The sequence below is a fragment of the Hemicordylus capensis genome, chromosome 3 (genome assembly GCF_027244095.1).
Source record: "Hemicordylus capensis ecotype Gifberg chromosome 3, rHemCap1.1.pri, whole genome shotgun sequence".
Classification (NCBI taxonomy): Eukaryota; Metazoa; Chordata; class Lepidosauria; order Squamata; family Cordylidae; genus Hemicordylus; species Hemicordylus capensis.
Window position 1 is genome coordinate 1453173 of NC_069659.1, and position 15714 is coordinate 1468886.

At 52.4% G+C, this 15714-nt stretch overlaps 2 protein-coding genes across 2 annotated transcripts; both read left to right on the forward strand.

Annotated features, from left to right (window-relative positions):
* Positions 1-858: 858 nt before the first annotated feature.
* LOC128349510 (olfactory receptor 52B2-like) lies at positions 859-1827 on the forward strand. Its single transcript, XM_053305912.1, has one exon. It carries the CDS (start codon positions 859-861, stop codon positions 1825-1827), a length of 969 nt encoding a protein of 322 aa, XP_053161887.1.
* A 12924-nt stretch (positions 1828-14751) lies between these two features.
* On the forward strand, positions 14752-15714 carry LOC128349514 (olfactory receptor 52P1-like). The gene has a single exon (XM_053305923.1). The coding sequence runs from the start codon at positions 14752-14754 to the stop codon at positions 15712-15714; it is 963 nt and encodes a 320-aa protein (XP_053161898.1).

Here is a 15714-nt window from a genome sequence, read left to right on the forward strand (position 1 = left end):
TCTACTCTGTTCCTCTCAGGAGGAGGATGGTCTTTTCTTTCCGTCTTTCTCTTGTTTCTGGCTCTAAGATGCCCTCTCTTAGGCATCTCTCCCCCCCCCCGCCCCATAGCGTATGTAACTTCCAGCAGGCAGCTGTCACCAACAGTCCTCAAGCGAGGATGCTTTCCCTTGCTCCCTTCCCGCTTCTCCCAATTCTTTCTCTCACTCTCCTCCCCACAGACTTCCGTTCTTACTGGCTGTGCCCCATTGATTGACAGAAGGAGAAGAACCTCCTCTTGGAATCTTGGCTCTAGCCATTCCTGGCTGCCGATTGTTGAGGGCTCTGTACTACTTGCGGGTGGTTCTTGGCTCTGGGGCAGAGGTCCAGGCTCCCCCGCAAAATTAACATTTTGGGGCATACCTTGTAGTAGTCTCTGCCAGCTGCACCCCCAAATGCCCCCCTCCTTATCAGGAGCGTGTGGAGGTCCCATTATCAGCCAGCAGTACATTACCAGCTATCCTGCTTTCCTCCTGACTGGTAGCTTACAAGTAGCTGGCAAGGAACAAGCTATTTGAAAACTACCCAGTAATGGCCTCTTCACTCATCACTGAGCCAGGGGTGTTGAGCAAACTCATGGAAGGTGACCCAAAGGTCAGCCTGGAAGGTCTGGCTGGGACTTGACCCCTCAGCCCAGATCCTGACTGTCTCTTCTATCCTGCCTCCTGTTGCCTGGCTGGTGTCATGTGTATTTCCTTTCCCTCCTTCTTTCTTTCTTTTCCCTCCTTCTGCAGAAACTGCCCTGTGGACCGCACCTCCATGTCAGCAGCCCATGAGATTATCTTTACATTTGGAGAAGGCTGTATGAGGAATGAGTTGTCATGCTCCAAGATGCCACCCTGTCCTCCAATCAAACCAGCTCTTACCCAACGTCGTTCATTCTGGTCGGCATCCCGGGCATGGAGGAGTACCACACCTGGATAGCCGTCCCCTTCTTCCTGATGTACCTGGTGGCCCTCTTGGGCAACCTCTCCCTGCTGCTCACCATTGCAAGGGAACGCAGCCTCCACCAGCCCATGTATCTCTTCCTGGCCATGCTGGCGGTGGCAGACCTGATCTTATCCTCCTCCACGGTGCCCAAGACTCTCGGCGTCCTCTCGTCCCTTTCTAAGGAGATCTCCTTTGATGCCTGCCTTGTCCAGATGTTTTTCACTCACACCAGCTTCCTGGCAGAATCGGCCATCTTACTGGCCATGGCATTCGATCGGTACATGGCCATCTGCCACCCTCTGCGGTATACAGTGACCCTGACGCCCTCAGCCATTGCCAAGGTGGGAGCGGCAGCCCTCGTCCGGAGCTTCTGTGTGATGTTTCCAACCATCTTCCTTCTCAGGAGGCTGCCGTACTGTGGGCAAAGGCAGATGCCACACTCCTACTGTGAGCACATGGGCATTGCCCGCATGGCCTGTGCCGACATTGCGGTCAACATCTGGTATGGCTTCACCACCACCCTGCTGTCTCCTGGCTTGGACATTGTGCTCATCTCTGTCTCCTACCTCCTGATCCTCAGGACAGTCTTCAGGCTACCGTCCAAGGATGCGCGTCTCAAGGCGCTTGGGACCTGCGGCTCTCACCTCTGTGTCATCCTCATGTTTTACACCCCAGCGTTTTTTTCATTCTTTGCTCATCGGTTTGGCCGCGGCAGCATCCCCCAGAACATCCTGGTCCTCCTGGCCAACGTCTACCAGCTCCTGCCACCTATGCTGAACCCCATTGTCTACGCCGTGAGAACCAAACTGCTCCGGCAGAGGCTGGCTCAGGGATTTGTGCACACTGGGAAGTGGTGCTGAGCACCCTCAACAACACCAGACCCAAATGGAAAGGTCTAAAGGAGGGGAAGCATCTCACCCCAAACAATCCCTCAGAAAGGTCCCCTTTGGTCTTGAGACTCCCCCCACTCCCACCCCTGCACTGGGGATGGTGTTCAGGGGCTGTATTCCCGGGGCTGTGTAGGGGTTCTTCCTTTTGCCCTCACCAGATGACCAGCTGTTCTTTTCTGACATGTGTTCAATATTCAGAATGTGACATTCTGAAAAAGAAGCTCTCCATTCTAGCTTTGGGAATGGAATATTTGATGCATTTGTCAAAGAATGCTTGTCTGGGTGCTCTTCAAGAGACTGTAGTGATTCCACTCAGACCTTAAGAAATGGTTTCTTCCCAAAAAGGATTGTTGTGGGAAAGACCCTGAAAACAGCACTCATGCCCAGATCAGGTCATCATAATGGCGAAGTCACTGCTGGACGGGTTAGGGTTAGGGTTAGGGTTAGACCCTCTCATCTTTGCTTCTCAAACCCTTCACAAACGTTGGACCTCTCCTTGTTCCCTTAATCAAGTTGGGCTTCTGGCAAGCTGTTGACCACTTTCTGCAGCTGTGTGATAAGGCTGAGGGCTGGTTCAGAGCTCCACTCTGGCCTCCTTGTGAATCCTTCCAAGCACTCCAGCTGGAGAAATCCAGGCAGGTCTGTCTATGTGTGGAGTGGCTTTCTCCCAGCACTGGGACCTGGTTCCAAAGGCAAACATCTGGAATAGGGGGGGAAGTGGTCGTGTGAAGGTGGTCTATGGGAGGAGTGTTTTAAGGAATGCAACCCCAGCATTGTAAGTGTCATGTGCAAGTGGAATCTGGGCCCAAACCTTCTCCCCACCTACTTTTGAAAACATGTGGAGAGGAGGACGCAGACTTGTGGCTCTATAATGCAGGACTGGTGACCCATAGCTTGGAGACAGATGCTGGAAGAGGTTGTGGGAGGCTTTGGAGAGGTCGTCCGCTGACAGAGAGCCTCTCTCTCTCCCCATTTCCAGTCCATTTCCCCACACGTTTCTCAACTGGGAGAAGGACGATGTGGCCCTTGTTCTTCCGCCCCGTGGGAAATGCATTCCTCCTTCCTTGAACCCTTCAACCTCACACATGTTTCCCTCCTATAGAATATGCTTGAGGGGCCGCTTCAGAAGCAGCAGGAAGGAACTCCCCAGACGGCCGTTTTGAGGAGCACCTCAGCAGCCTTGGCCAAGCCCAGCTCCTTGGAGCCAGATCCTGCTGCAGAGGGAGGTGGGTGCTGTCCAGGCTTCCTGTTTCTTCTTCCTGTGGACTCTGTGGCAGCCCCAGCTAGGAAAGGAGCCAGTGCGGAGGCATCTGTGGGACCACAACGGAGACCAGTTGCTCTTCCTCAGTTCTTTTGAGGGGTTTTTAGAAGTTTGCCATTGCAAGGTGGCACTTCTGTACAATGGCATCCCTCTGGCTTGCAGAGAACTGGTCCTGAAAACATCACCATGATAACTGGGGCGAACGCTTCAGGAGCTGGAAAGGCTTTATTGTGGGATGTTCCCCTTCTTTGCCTGGGGAGCCTTTTCACAAATGTGTTCATGCATTGTGCCAAGAATTAAAAAAAGATACCTTCAACTTATTTATTGTGTGGAAATTGGGCTTCTTAAGTCCAATATCCTCTTGAAATGTTAGCAGTCTTTTCTTTCCCATGTCAAAAGAGTCAAGATGGGACAGGCCAGGTTAGGCGACCTTTCTCTTCCTCCTGCAAAAAGTTAGGCATGAGTGCTTCCAGATCTTAGCATGTACCACAGTGAGAGCCAAGGCTCCACTCAGACCACCAGGCCTGCTCAGTGCCGGCTGCACGATCTATAGTCCGCAGCACTGTGGGCAGCCATCCTCAAGCAAGGTGGCCATGCAGCTGGGGAAACTTCACACACCCCACCCTCTCCCCGTTAACTTGAGAAAATCACTTGTGGAATTACTTGCAGGAAGTTACTTGTGGAACTGTGAGAACCAGTGGGACACTGTTCTCCCTGGATATAAACTCTATAGAAAGGACTGAGAGGGGCACCTTATGGAGGAGCACTGTATGTTAAAGAAGGCAGAGAATCTAACAAGCTAGAAAACCTAGGAGGACTGGAGTCCTCCACAGAAACCCTGTGGGTGACAGTACAAGGCCTGAAAGGGAACGTGCTACTGGGGACGTGCTATCGCCCTCCGGATCAAAACGCTGACAGTGACTGGGATTTGCAGCAGGAAATCAAGGAGTTGTCAAGGAGAGGCAGGGCTGTAATAATGGATGATTTCAGTTACTCACACATAGACTGGGTTAATTGACAGTCAGGTAATGACAAAGAGGTCAAATTTCTAGAGACACTGAATGACTTTGCCCTAGAACAGTTGGTCATGGAACCAACCAGAGTGAAGGTGACCTTGGACTTAATCCTGAGTGGCACCCAGGATCTGCTGCGGGATGTCAGTGTCATTAGGACCCTTTGGGGAACAGTGACCACAGTGCCATCAAATTAAGCATACATGCAGGGACAGCATCACCAAGGAAGTCTAACACAGACACAGAATTTCAGAAGAGGAAACTTTTCAAAAATGAGGAGTATGGTGAAAAGAAAGCTGAAAGGGTAAAATCAGGAGAGTCACTTATCTCCAGAATGCATGGAGTTTACTCAAAACCACAATACTAGAAGCCCAGTTAGATTGTATACCCCAAAGGAGGAAAGGTACCACTAAGTCCAGGAGGATGCCAGCATGGCTAATAGGTAAAGTCAAGGAAGCCATAAAGGAGAAGAAGACCTCCTTCTAAAATTAGAAGGCCTGTTCAAATGAAGAGAACAGAAAGGAACACAAACTCTGGCAAAAGAAATGGAAGGTGACAATAAGGGAGGCGAAAAGAGAGTTTGAGGAACATTTAGCTAAAAGTATCAAGGGGGATAACAAAAACTTCTTTAAATACGTCAGAAGCAGGAAACCTGCCAGGGAGGCAGTTGGACCATTAGACAATGAGGAAGTGAAAGGGATTATTAAGGAGAATATGGAGCTTGTAGAGAAGCTCAATGAGTTATTTGCGTCCATCTTCACGGCAGAGGATACTGAGCATATACCTGTTTCTGAACCAGGCTTTTGTGGGATGGAGGCTAAAGAACTGAGTCAGATAGAAATGACGAGAGATGATGTTCTAAACTGTCTGGAAAAACTGAAAACTAACAAATCACCAGGGCTGGAAGGCATCCACCCAATAGTCCTCAAAGAACTCAAATGTGAAATTGCTGACCTCCTTTGCTAAAATATTTAACTCACCCCTGCAATCATATATATATAACTTATATATATAACTTATCCCTGCAATCCCGGCTCTGTACCGGAGGACTGGAAAGTAGCAAATGTAACACCGATTTTCAAAAAGGGATCCAGGGGGTGATCTGGGAAATTACAGGCCGGTTAGCTTAACGTCCATTCCAGGCAAACTGATGGAAAGCATCCTCAAGGATAAAATTGTAAAGCATATTTTTCAGGCGAACTGCCCTGAGCCATTTTCGGAAGGGCAGTATAGAAATCAATCAATCAAATAAATAAATAAATATAGAAGAACAGGCCCTGCCGAGAGAGAACCAGCGTGGCTTCCGCAAAGGTCAATCTTGCCTCACAAACCTTCTGGAGTTCTTTGAGAGTGTCAACAGGTGTGTGGGTCAAGGTGGCCTCGGTGTTTCCCCAGGTCTCTCCCCACCTAGCTATGCCCGGATACATGGACTGTCAAAATCTCCTCTGGGTGCACGAAACAAGGCTTCCCTGGAATGGGGGGAGGTCTCTGTGCAAAAGTGAACGGGGGGCCTATGCAAGCTAACCTTTTTGGGGTTAGCTCAACTCATGAGCACGCAGCCCGATGTAAGACCAAAGGTTTTTTTAGCCTAAGGGCCTCCTCAATAGACTGGCCCTCTCATGAGAGTGTTAGTCCCCTGAAGGCAGGCCACCACAGGGGCAAAAGTGTCTCCAGGATCCTTTGCCCCCCCTAATATTCAAATCTCCTTCTAGAAAGTTAGATTTATTTATTTATTTATTCATTCATTCATTTATTTATTTATTTATTTATTTATTTAAAATATTTCTATTCCACCCCAAACCTGCGTGTCTGGGTGGTTTCCAATTAAAATAATTTAAAACATTTCATCAATTAACAATTAAAATCATTTAAGAGATCAAAAAATTTTTAAAACCCAGTATTAAACTTATTTTAAACCATACATCTAATTACAAGTCTGGGTGAATAAATGTTTCTTCAGTGCCTTTTTAAAAGCTGTCAGAGATGGGGAGGCTCTTATTTCAACAGGGAGCACATTCCAAAGCCCGGGGCAGCAACGGAGAAGGCCCGTCCCCAAGTAGCTGCCAGACGAGTTCCCTTCCCTTTCCTGAGTAACAGGGAAATACTGCCAGCCAAGATTTCGCCCCCACCAGAAATTGTGCCTCTGCAGGACAGTTTTGTTTGGGGGGCTCTAACAAGGGCAGCCGTGAAATTGCTGTCAGAAGGGCTTGCATGCAGTGTTCCCTCTAACAGGGATTCCCAGATGTTATTGACTCCAACTCCCAGACTCCCCAGCTGCAGTGGCTTTTGTTTGGTGATTCTGGGGGTTGTAATCAACAACATCCGGGAATCCCTGTTAGAGGGAACACTGCTTGCATGGCATGGCATTTAAAAGGATTCAAATGCTCTTTCCCTGCTGAGGGCGGGCGGACCATTCCAAAAAGGCATGACTGCTCCTGGCATGCCACCTTGGAGATTATGGCTGCCACCCTGGTGACGTCCTGACGCCTTGCCCACAGTCTGGTGATGTGTCAGGGTCTGGCCAACTGCCAGGGAGGATCATGGGACAAAACGGAGCTTCTGCAACAGGACACGGCTCGGAAAGTTCATCTTGACCAGACATGGCTGCACGCTGTCGACACAGAGGTTGACAAATGTTGCTTTTCAGCGGTGAGTAGAAGGCTGGTGACGTAATTTATAGTGCAAGCCGAGAGCTCCCAGCTGGCAGGAATTCAAGGCTTATCAGCCCTCTGCAAGAGGCGTTTGCTCCTCCTAATAGTCTCTAATTGAGTCCTGCGTCTCGTAAGACGCCGCTGTTGTGGAGTCAGTGGGGGTTGATTGCATAGCTCCTCTTCGGATTGGTCCTTCACGATTTCTGCTGTCTCAGGTTGTTGTGCCTGCTCTGAATCATTAGCTGGATCTACCACAGCCGTTTCATGAACACTGACAGCTGGGCTCTGCCCCTCAGACACTCCTGCATCGGCTGGAAAGTTGACAGCTTCCCCTTCCTCCTCGCTGTCTGAGATCGAGGGCGTGACATGATACAAGTGCGACAAAGCTTGCTGGGATGCAGCTCTGGCAGAGCAGGAGGAGGGAGGGGCTCCCCTGGCTTGAAAATGGAGGTTGCCGGACCGCGTTCGGACCAACGTTTGAGATGCGATTCACGGTTGGAAAAATTAACTGTAGGTGCGGCAACCTCTGGTTTCACATGATGTGCGAATGCGGCATTCGACAAATGCTTCTTGGAAGCCCAAGTATCCCATGTCAGCCAGATCCCCTTGATCCACATGGCTGTTGACCCTCTCAAAGAGCTCTAAAAGGTTAGTGAGGCGAGACTTGCCCTTGCAGAAGCCAGGCTGGTTCTCGAAATTAAATTGAATTAATTACACTTTCAGATGTTAAACTAATGTACTCAGAGCAGGTATTAAGTTCAGAGAGAGCAGCTTGCTGAGTGGCCCCTGGAGAGCCAAACTGGTAAGATTCCAGCCAAGGACATGCTGGGTTACAGCAGAGATGCTTCACCATCATCGCCTCATGGTTGGCGCTCAAAGACTGAAGAGCCATATTTATGTCAGGGGTGCAAAGAAGCGACACGCAGCATTTACTGGCAACATGAACAATGATTTGCCTCCCACAGTGCAAGTCTTCAGATGCTGGTGCTGACCATCATGGGAGCAGCTTTCTGGCTGTGTTCAGCCAGCCCCGGACAGGTGTTAACATAGAATGTGATTCACATCAGTGGTGCAGGCAGAGGGAAAACCTGAGCAGCAACACTTTGGGCAGAAGGCAGAACACTTTGTGGGGGAGAAGAATATGTTTGGGGATTGAAAGTTTGGATTACTGGGTTTGGCTGTGGGGTTCAGGAAATGCTTTGGTGTGGGGGTGGGGCATATCCGCGCCTGGATTAGAGTAGTCCTAAGCTCTTCCAAGGGCAAGCAGAGAAGGAAAGAGATGGGAGAATCCTCTAGTGTCTCCAGGAATAACCTGGTAGCTGCAATTCCTCTTACACTGGTGGGGGGGGGGGGGAGAGGGAGGGGGGAGGGAGATATTACCCCCAGCAGCTGCCTCAGCAGTTCAGATGGCCAGCCATAGCTGCCGGGATGCGTGTCACTAGTTGCACGAGGCTTGCCTCAGCGGGGATTGTGGCTTCTTATGGGCTCCCTGGGGCACCCCATGAGCAGAGAGTAGAACTCTGCCTAGGCTCCGGCAGCATCTGGCATTCAGCTGGCTCTTTCCTGGCCTTGGGGAGCATCTGAAGGGCTCTGCTGCTGAGCCCCCTTTGTAGTCTGGGGCGAGCACAGGGGGCAAAGGAGGGGAGCCTGCTTGTGTGCTTGGAGGGACCTTCTCCACTAGCCCCCCCTTGACAGGTCCCACCTGTCCCCCCAGGCACTGCTGCTGCTGCTGCTCCTGCTCCTGCCAGTGAGTGGGCAGGAGTCCTGGCTGCTGCTTCTGTGAAGAGGAGCCATGGTCCAGGTGCGTGTGGAAAAGCCACCACCACCAGATCCCCTCTGAGGATTTTGGCATGGAGTGTCTGCGGGATGTCTTGCTTCTCAGATCCTGTGCATCCATCCACCTGTAGCCGGCACCTGAAAGTGGAGGTTCTCTTCAAAAGGTGATGTGGGCTACCTGACCGTACTTGGCCGTTGACTGGCAGGAGAGTCTCTCACCCACTGGTGTGTACCGTGTCCTTTGGCATGTGACCGTATTTTATATCTCTCCCCTTCAATGAGCCTGATGCTTCGTTTGTCTGTGCCCAGAGATTCTGGCCGGGCAGTTCTTTCTTTGCAATATCTAGGATGGAAGGAACTGCAAACTGTTTGCCAAAATGGCCTTTACTGGTTTTCCTCCTCCACTACATTTCAGCCAAAGTTCACAGAGCCATTTAAATTGCAAGAGAAGAACCAGATGAAGGCTGCCTGCCCCCAAAGGGCTCATGATCGAAAGAGAAGCACAAGGCAGACCCTAGCAAAGGCCACGGGAGGGATGCGGCATGCCGGGCTTGGAGGGGGCCCGCCGGGTTGCTCTCCCGCTGCTCAACGTTAAGAGACTCATCACCAGCACCACTTTGAAAGCAGGCGCCTCTTTGCCCAGTGAGGAGCAGCAGCAGCAGCAGCAGCAGCAGCAGCAGCAGCAGCAGCAGCAGGGGTGGTTTCCAGGGGCATCCATCACTGTAGGGTCCGGGCACTTGCATGGTGCAAGAGAAGAGAAGGGCACCCTGAGTGGCAGCTTTTCCAGCACAGCCAACAGTCGCAGAGCATGATCTGCCGCTGGAATTCAGGCAGACACTAGCGGGATTCAGCCACCCCGGCAGAGCTGGGAAGTAAAGCGGGGCTGGGTGGCATCCTGTGGCTCCTTCCCCCCATCCTCTTCCATCCAAGAGGGGAGGGGGCTGGTGGTGAGCATTGTGGGACGGGTGGGGGGGGGGTGGTCAGCAGCACCCCTGAGCCCTCCTGGTCCTGGTTCCTAGGGATGGCGTGACTCTCAGGCACTGTTGGAATCTGACGGTGCTGCCTCATCCTTGGCAAATTTATTCTGAAGCAAGTCGCCTTGTATCCGCTGGGGGGTAAGCCAGCCCCAGCAGCCAGCCAGCCTCTCTCTCCCTCTTCAGTGCGGAATATTCATCTATAATGCATCGTCGTCATCCTCCACAAGGAAAAAGCCCCCAAAGCAGCTTACACAGACAGAAGAAGGCAGAAGGAAGGACATCTGCAGCTTGCCTTAACGAGCCAGGATCCCACCTGAGAGCCGCTCTAGCCGCAGGCTGGACATTCAACAGGCAGAGGCTGAGCTGGTTAACCATGCAGCTCTACCAGACAGATGTCCAGCCTGCAGGCAGCCTGGCGCTCAGGTGGTGCAGGGGAGGGGGGAGCAATCTGAGCTGCCTCCTTTGGCACCCTCCCCTCCCCAAATCCCGGCTCATTCGGGAAAGCTGCTCCTGAGGCGTGAGATGGTTCCTTGTCCCCAAAACAGCCACCACCGAAAAAGAAAGGCACACAAAGGTGACCTCAGCAACAGCCACTGCAGGGAAGGGTGATCTGCTGGGGCTCAACGGGGCCAGCTGCTCTCCCCCTGCTGCCAGAGGTGCGGCCTCCTCTTGGCCCAGCAGGCAGGGGAAGCAGCTCCCAGCCCCCCAGCCAGGAAGGCTGCCAGGAGGGCTGCTCGGCCTCCCTAGCCAAAGATGCATCAGAATAGCAATCTACATATTAATCTACATATGAATCAGTCACTGAGAGTAGCAATCTACCTATCAAGGGATAGTGTCAGAGCGGTAGAGAAGGGGTGACCAATGTCTTGACCCTCTAGCCCTCTGACTCACTAGTCTGTCCTCCTATGTCATTGAGACAAGAGACAGCGCAAAATCCTTCACTTCCAACAGTTTGGATGTTTCCCCTGATTGAATATGATTGCTTAATACTTGCAAAATAAAAATAAACTATATATCATCTATATTAACCTCCTCAAAAGGAATGGGATTTATTTCAGAAAAAAAATATCTTCAGGATGAGAGTGTTCATGTGAAACATACTCTAGTTTCTATTTAAGAAATCTAATATATGGGACACAGCTTGTTCGCCCAGAAATGCACTTTGTCCCTTCTTTAACTTGTTCATAAATGATCCAGAAGTTGGAGTAAGCAGCGAGGTTACCAAATTTGCAGATGACTGTTTAAGGCAATGAAATCCAAAACAGATTGTGAAGAGCTCCAAAAGTACCTCTCCAAACTGGGAGAGTGGGCGACAAAATGGCAAATGTGGTTCAGTGTAAGCAAGTGTAAAATGATGCATATTGGGGCAAAAACCCACATATACACTGATGGGCTCTGAACTGGCAGTGACTGACCAGGAGAGAGATCTTGGGGTCCTGGTGGACAGGTCGGTGAAAGTGTTGACTCAATGTGTGGCAGCTGTGAAAAAGGCCAATTCCATGCTAGGGACCATCAGCAAGAGTATTGAAAGTAAAAAATGCTAATATTATAATGCCCTTATACAAGTCTATGGTGTGGCTACATTTAGAGTACTTCATGCAGTTCTGGTCACCGTAACTTAAGAAGGACATTGCAAAACTGGAGGAGGTGCAGAAGAGGGCAACCAAGATGATCAGGGGCCAGGAAATCCTTCCTTATGAGAGAAGGCTACAGCATCTGGTGGGGCTTTTAGTTGGAAAAGAGGCGACTAAGGGAGACATGATCCAGGTATATAAAATTATGCATGGAGTAGAGAGTGGGCAGAGATAAACTCTTCTCTCTGTCTTACAGTACTAGAACCAGGGGTCATCCCATGAAACTGAAGGCTGTGAATTTTAGGACAAACAAAAGGAAGTATTTTTTTCACGCAGCACATAATTAATCCATGGAATTCTTTGCCATGGAAAGTGGTGATGGCCACTAGATTGGATGGCTTTTAAAATTTAGACAAATTCATGGAGGACAGGTTGATCAGTGGCTACTAGTCCGGTGGCTCTAGGCCACCTCCAGCCTCAGAGGCAAGATGCCTCTCAATACCAGTTGCAGGGTATTCATGCCCTCACCTTTTGCCTGTGGGCTTCTCAGAGGCATCTGGTGGGCCACTGTGTGGAACAGGACGCTGTACCAGATAGGCCTCCTTGGGCCTGATCCAGCAGAGCTGTTCTGATGTTCTTATGTGCCCATAAGAACATGCAGAGCCCTTCTGGATCAGGGACATAAAAACATGTCTTCTATCGAGTCAGACCCTTGGTCCATCTGGCTCAGTATTGTCTTCACAGACTGGCAGCGGCTTCTCCAAGGTTGCAGGCCAGAGTTTCTCGCAGCCCTATCTTGGAGATGCTGCTGCCAGGGAGGGAATCTGGAAACTGTTGATGCTCTTCCCAGAGTGGCCAAACAGTGAATATCTTACTGTGATCACACATGTATTTATTTATTTATTTGATCATATTTTTATACTGCCTGATATGTAAATCTCTAGGTAGTGTACAAAATTTAAAATATGTCCCTCCAGGCCCAAGGAGGCCCATCCAGTCCAGCACCCTGTTCCCCACAGTGGCCCACCAGATGCCTCTGGAAAGCCAGCAGGCAGGAGGTGGAAGCCCGCCCTCTCCCCTGCCGTGGCTCCTTGCAACTGCTATTGGGAGGCCTCCTGCCTCTGAAGGTGGAGGGCTGTACGCAGTCGCCCATGCAAAGGCATCCACGGGGAGGCTTGTCCTCCGTGCAGTTCTCCCAGCCCCTTTTCAAGCCAGCTAGCCTCGGAGCAACCAGCACATCCCATGGGCTTCTGTGGGGCAGTTGCTTGTCATGCCAGAGGACCCTCCTGCCACTGGTTGGGAGGTGTGTGTGGACCCTGCCGAGTGTCACACGGCCTCCTCTCCCTCATCGCCTTCTTGGTGCCGGGGCCTGGACATCTGGACTCTGGGGAAGAGCACCCTCAGGCAGCAGTGGCGGCTACCACTGAGTTTTCGGGGCCCGTCCTTCCAGACAATCAGAGCCTGCTCAGACAGAGCAGGGTGCTGCCGGCCCTGGTGGGCCACATCCTCCACTGGTGCTGCTGCTGCTGCCCAGCTGGAGAGAGGAGGTGCGATGAACGCAGCTGGTCCATTGCGCTGGGAAGCCAAAGGCTCCGCCCCTCAGCCTCCGGGTGCCGGAGAGATCTCACGGCAGCCCCTCCTGGGAGCAGCAGTGCTTCCTCCCTCCATGGGGAGGCCAGGTGATGTTGGCACCACAAGAAGACTCAAGAGGGGAGAAGATGAAGGAGTCCGCCCAGCAGCCCCCCCCCCCGCTCTCATCAGCTTCCATAGCTGCTTGATAAGGAAGGCAAGGAAGCTCCCGCCGGGACCTGCGTGGCAAACCCTCTGGCCCGCCAGGCCAGCTGCTGACTTGGCGCCCGGCTCCTCCTTGCCTTCCTGCTCCTCGCTCCTCCCGCTTGCTTCTGCCTGGCATGCCGAGCCAGCCCTCTCTTTGGGGGACCCACGACTGAGGGGCCACCGGGTGCTGCTGAAGGTGGCCAAGCTCAGTCAAGCACAGCTGGGTGTCCCCCCCCCGCAAAGACTTGAACATGGCCACAGAAGAGGACCCAACGTGGCCCAATGGCGGTGCTTCTGCTGTCCAGCACCCTGCTGGTGTCCTTGGTGATGTGGAGAAGTGGGCGCTGCAGGCAGGGTCTGTCTTCAAAGAGCCCCCACCGCAGCCGGGCAGAATGATGCCAGGCGGACATGGCTGCATCTCCTGATTCTGCTTGCTGAGAAGGTGCAGGAGGATGTTGGCTGAGCCCAGGCAGTGTCCCCCGTGGGTCCTGCAGGCGTCTCTTGTGAGGTCTGCTGCTGCCGCCGCCAGGAATTCCTGCTTGCTGGGTGATGACAACTCCACGGCCAGCAGCCCACTTTCAGATGAGGACTTTGAAAGGAATGATCTACCTCTTTGAGCAGGTTGGGAGAGAAGAACGCGGGTGACACAAGGAAGAGGGACACAAAGGCATCTCCCCACACACAGACCCAAGAGGGCAGAGACCATCCCCAGTGGCTGTGGCTGGTCTCTCTCTTGTTTCTTTCCCAGATTTGGAGCCCTTTGGGGACAGGGAGCCGTTTTGTTTGTTTGTATTTGTATTTATATAAACTGCTTTAATGGGAACCTTTGTTGAAAAGCCGTATGTAATTATTCGTATAGTCGTCGGAACAAGGTAAGTGCTGGACTGTAAGCGTACTTGTGCACTGGGCATGGTTGCCCTGGGAGGACAGCAGCAGGGCGCGGCATGGCCTTCTCCCAGATAATCCCAAAGCGAGGGGCACTCATAGGAACATAGGAAGCTGCCATATACCGAGTCAGACCCTTGGTCCATCTAGCTCCATATTGTCTTCACAGACTGGCAGTGGCTTCTCCAAGGTTGCAGGCAGGAATCTCTCTCAGCCCTATCTTGGAGAAGCTGCCAGGGAGGGAACATGGATCCTAGATGCTCTTCCCAGAGCGGCTCCATCCCCTGAGGGAAATATCTTGCAGTGCGCACACATCAAGTCTCCCATTCAGATGCAACCAGGGCAGACCCTGCTTAGCTAAGGGGACAAGTCATGCTTGCTACCACCAGACCAGCTCTCCTTTCAGCAGGCAGGACTCTCTCTCAGCCCTCTCTTGGAGATGCTGCCAGGGAGGGAACTTGGAGCCTAGATGCTCTTCCCAGAGCAGCCCCATTATCCCCTCAGGGGAACATCTTCCAGTGCTGCTCACAGTTCTAGTCTCCCATTCATATGCAACCAGGGTGGGCCCTGCTTAGCTAAGGGGACAAGTCATGCTTGCTACCACCAGACCAGCTCTCCTCTCTTCTAAAGGGTTACAAAAGCAGGTGCTAACTACAAACTGCAGCAAACTGGAATGATCAGGCTAGGAGGTGTTATTAAAGTGACCAGAAAGTAGATTTGGGCTCACTCGGGAAGCTTTTCTGACCTTAGGAGCAATGGCGGAGTGGAGGAAGTGTCCAGGGCTGGGATGCTTGAAGGGGTGAGGGTGAAGGTGTGTTTGGGGGTGGGGGGTGGGGGTGGGGGTGGCAGGAGGGCCTCCAGTGTATCAGGCTGCCACTCTGTGGCCATCCTCACCCTTTCCTCCCTGTGCTTCTCCACAGCTGGGCCTCAGAACATGACGGCCCCACGATGTACTCAGCAGGAGCAGCCACAGGCACCCTGATGGGGACGGGCAACAGCACAGCAGACTTGGGCCAGGTTGCCTTCACCCTGGTGGGCATCCCAGGACTGGAAGCTGCCCATGTCTGGATCGGCATCCCACTCTGCTTCATGTACATTATCACCTTACTGGGTAACGCCACCATTCTCTTTATCATCAAGACCGAGCCAGCCCTCCACAAGCCCATGTATCTCTTCCTCTCCATGCTGGCCCTGAATGACCTGATCATCAGCACTTCCACCCTCCCCAAGATGCTGAACATCATGTGGCAGGGTGGCAGGGAGATTGCCTTTGACGCCTGCCTGGTGCAGATGTATTTCATCCATGCCTTCTCCATTGTGGAGTCGGCCATCCTGTTGGCCATGGCCATTGACCGCTATGTGGCCATCTGCCACCCTCTGCATTATGCTGCCATCCTCAGCAACCCGGTGGTGGCCAAGATGGGGCTGGCGGCAGCTGCCCGGGGTGTGGTCTTGGTGGTCCCCTGCCCTGTGCTCATCAAAAGGCTGGCCTACTGCTCCCGGAGGGTCATCCAGCACACCTACTGCGAGCACATGGCCGTGGTGAAGCTGGCCTGTGCCGACACGACCGTCAACTGGACGTACGGGATCTGCGTGGCTCTCTTGGTCGTGGTGCTTGACCTGGGGCTCATTGTCACCTCTTACATGCTGATCCTCCGAGCAGTCTTCCGGCTGTCATCACGGGAAGCACGAGCCAAGGCCCTGGGGACCTGTGCTGCCCACACCTGCACCATCCTGGTGTCCTACGTGCCTGCCCTCTTCACTTTCCTGACCCACAGAATTGGCAGAAACGTGCCCCCCTATATCCACATCCTGCTGGCCAGCCTGTACCTTCTGTTGCCACCCATGGTGAACCCACTTGTGTATGGGGTGAAGACACAGCAGATCCGCCAGCGGGTGCTCAGCCTTTTCAGCCAGGGGGGAAAGGTGCTGGGAGAACATTAG

Coding starts and splice junctions, on each gene's coding strand:
- LOC128349510 (XM_053305912.1), top strand. CDS start 859: ATGCTCCAAGATGCCACCCTGTCCTCCAATCAAACCAGCTCTTACCCA.
- LOC128349514 (XM_053305923.1), top strand. CDS start 14,752: ATGGGGACGGGCAACAGCACAGCAGACTTGGGCCAGGTTGCCTTCACC.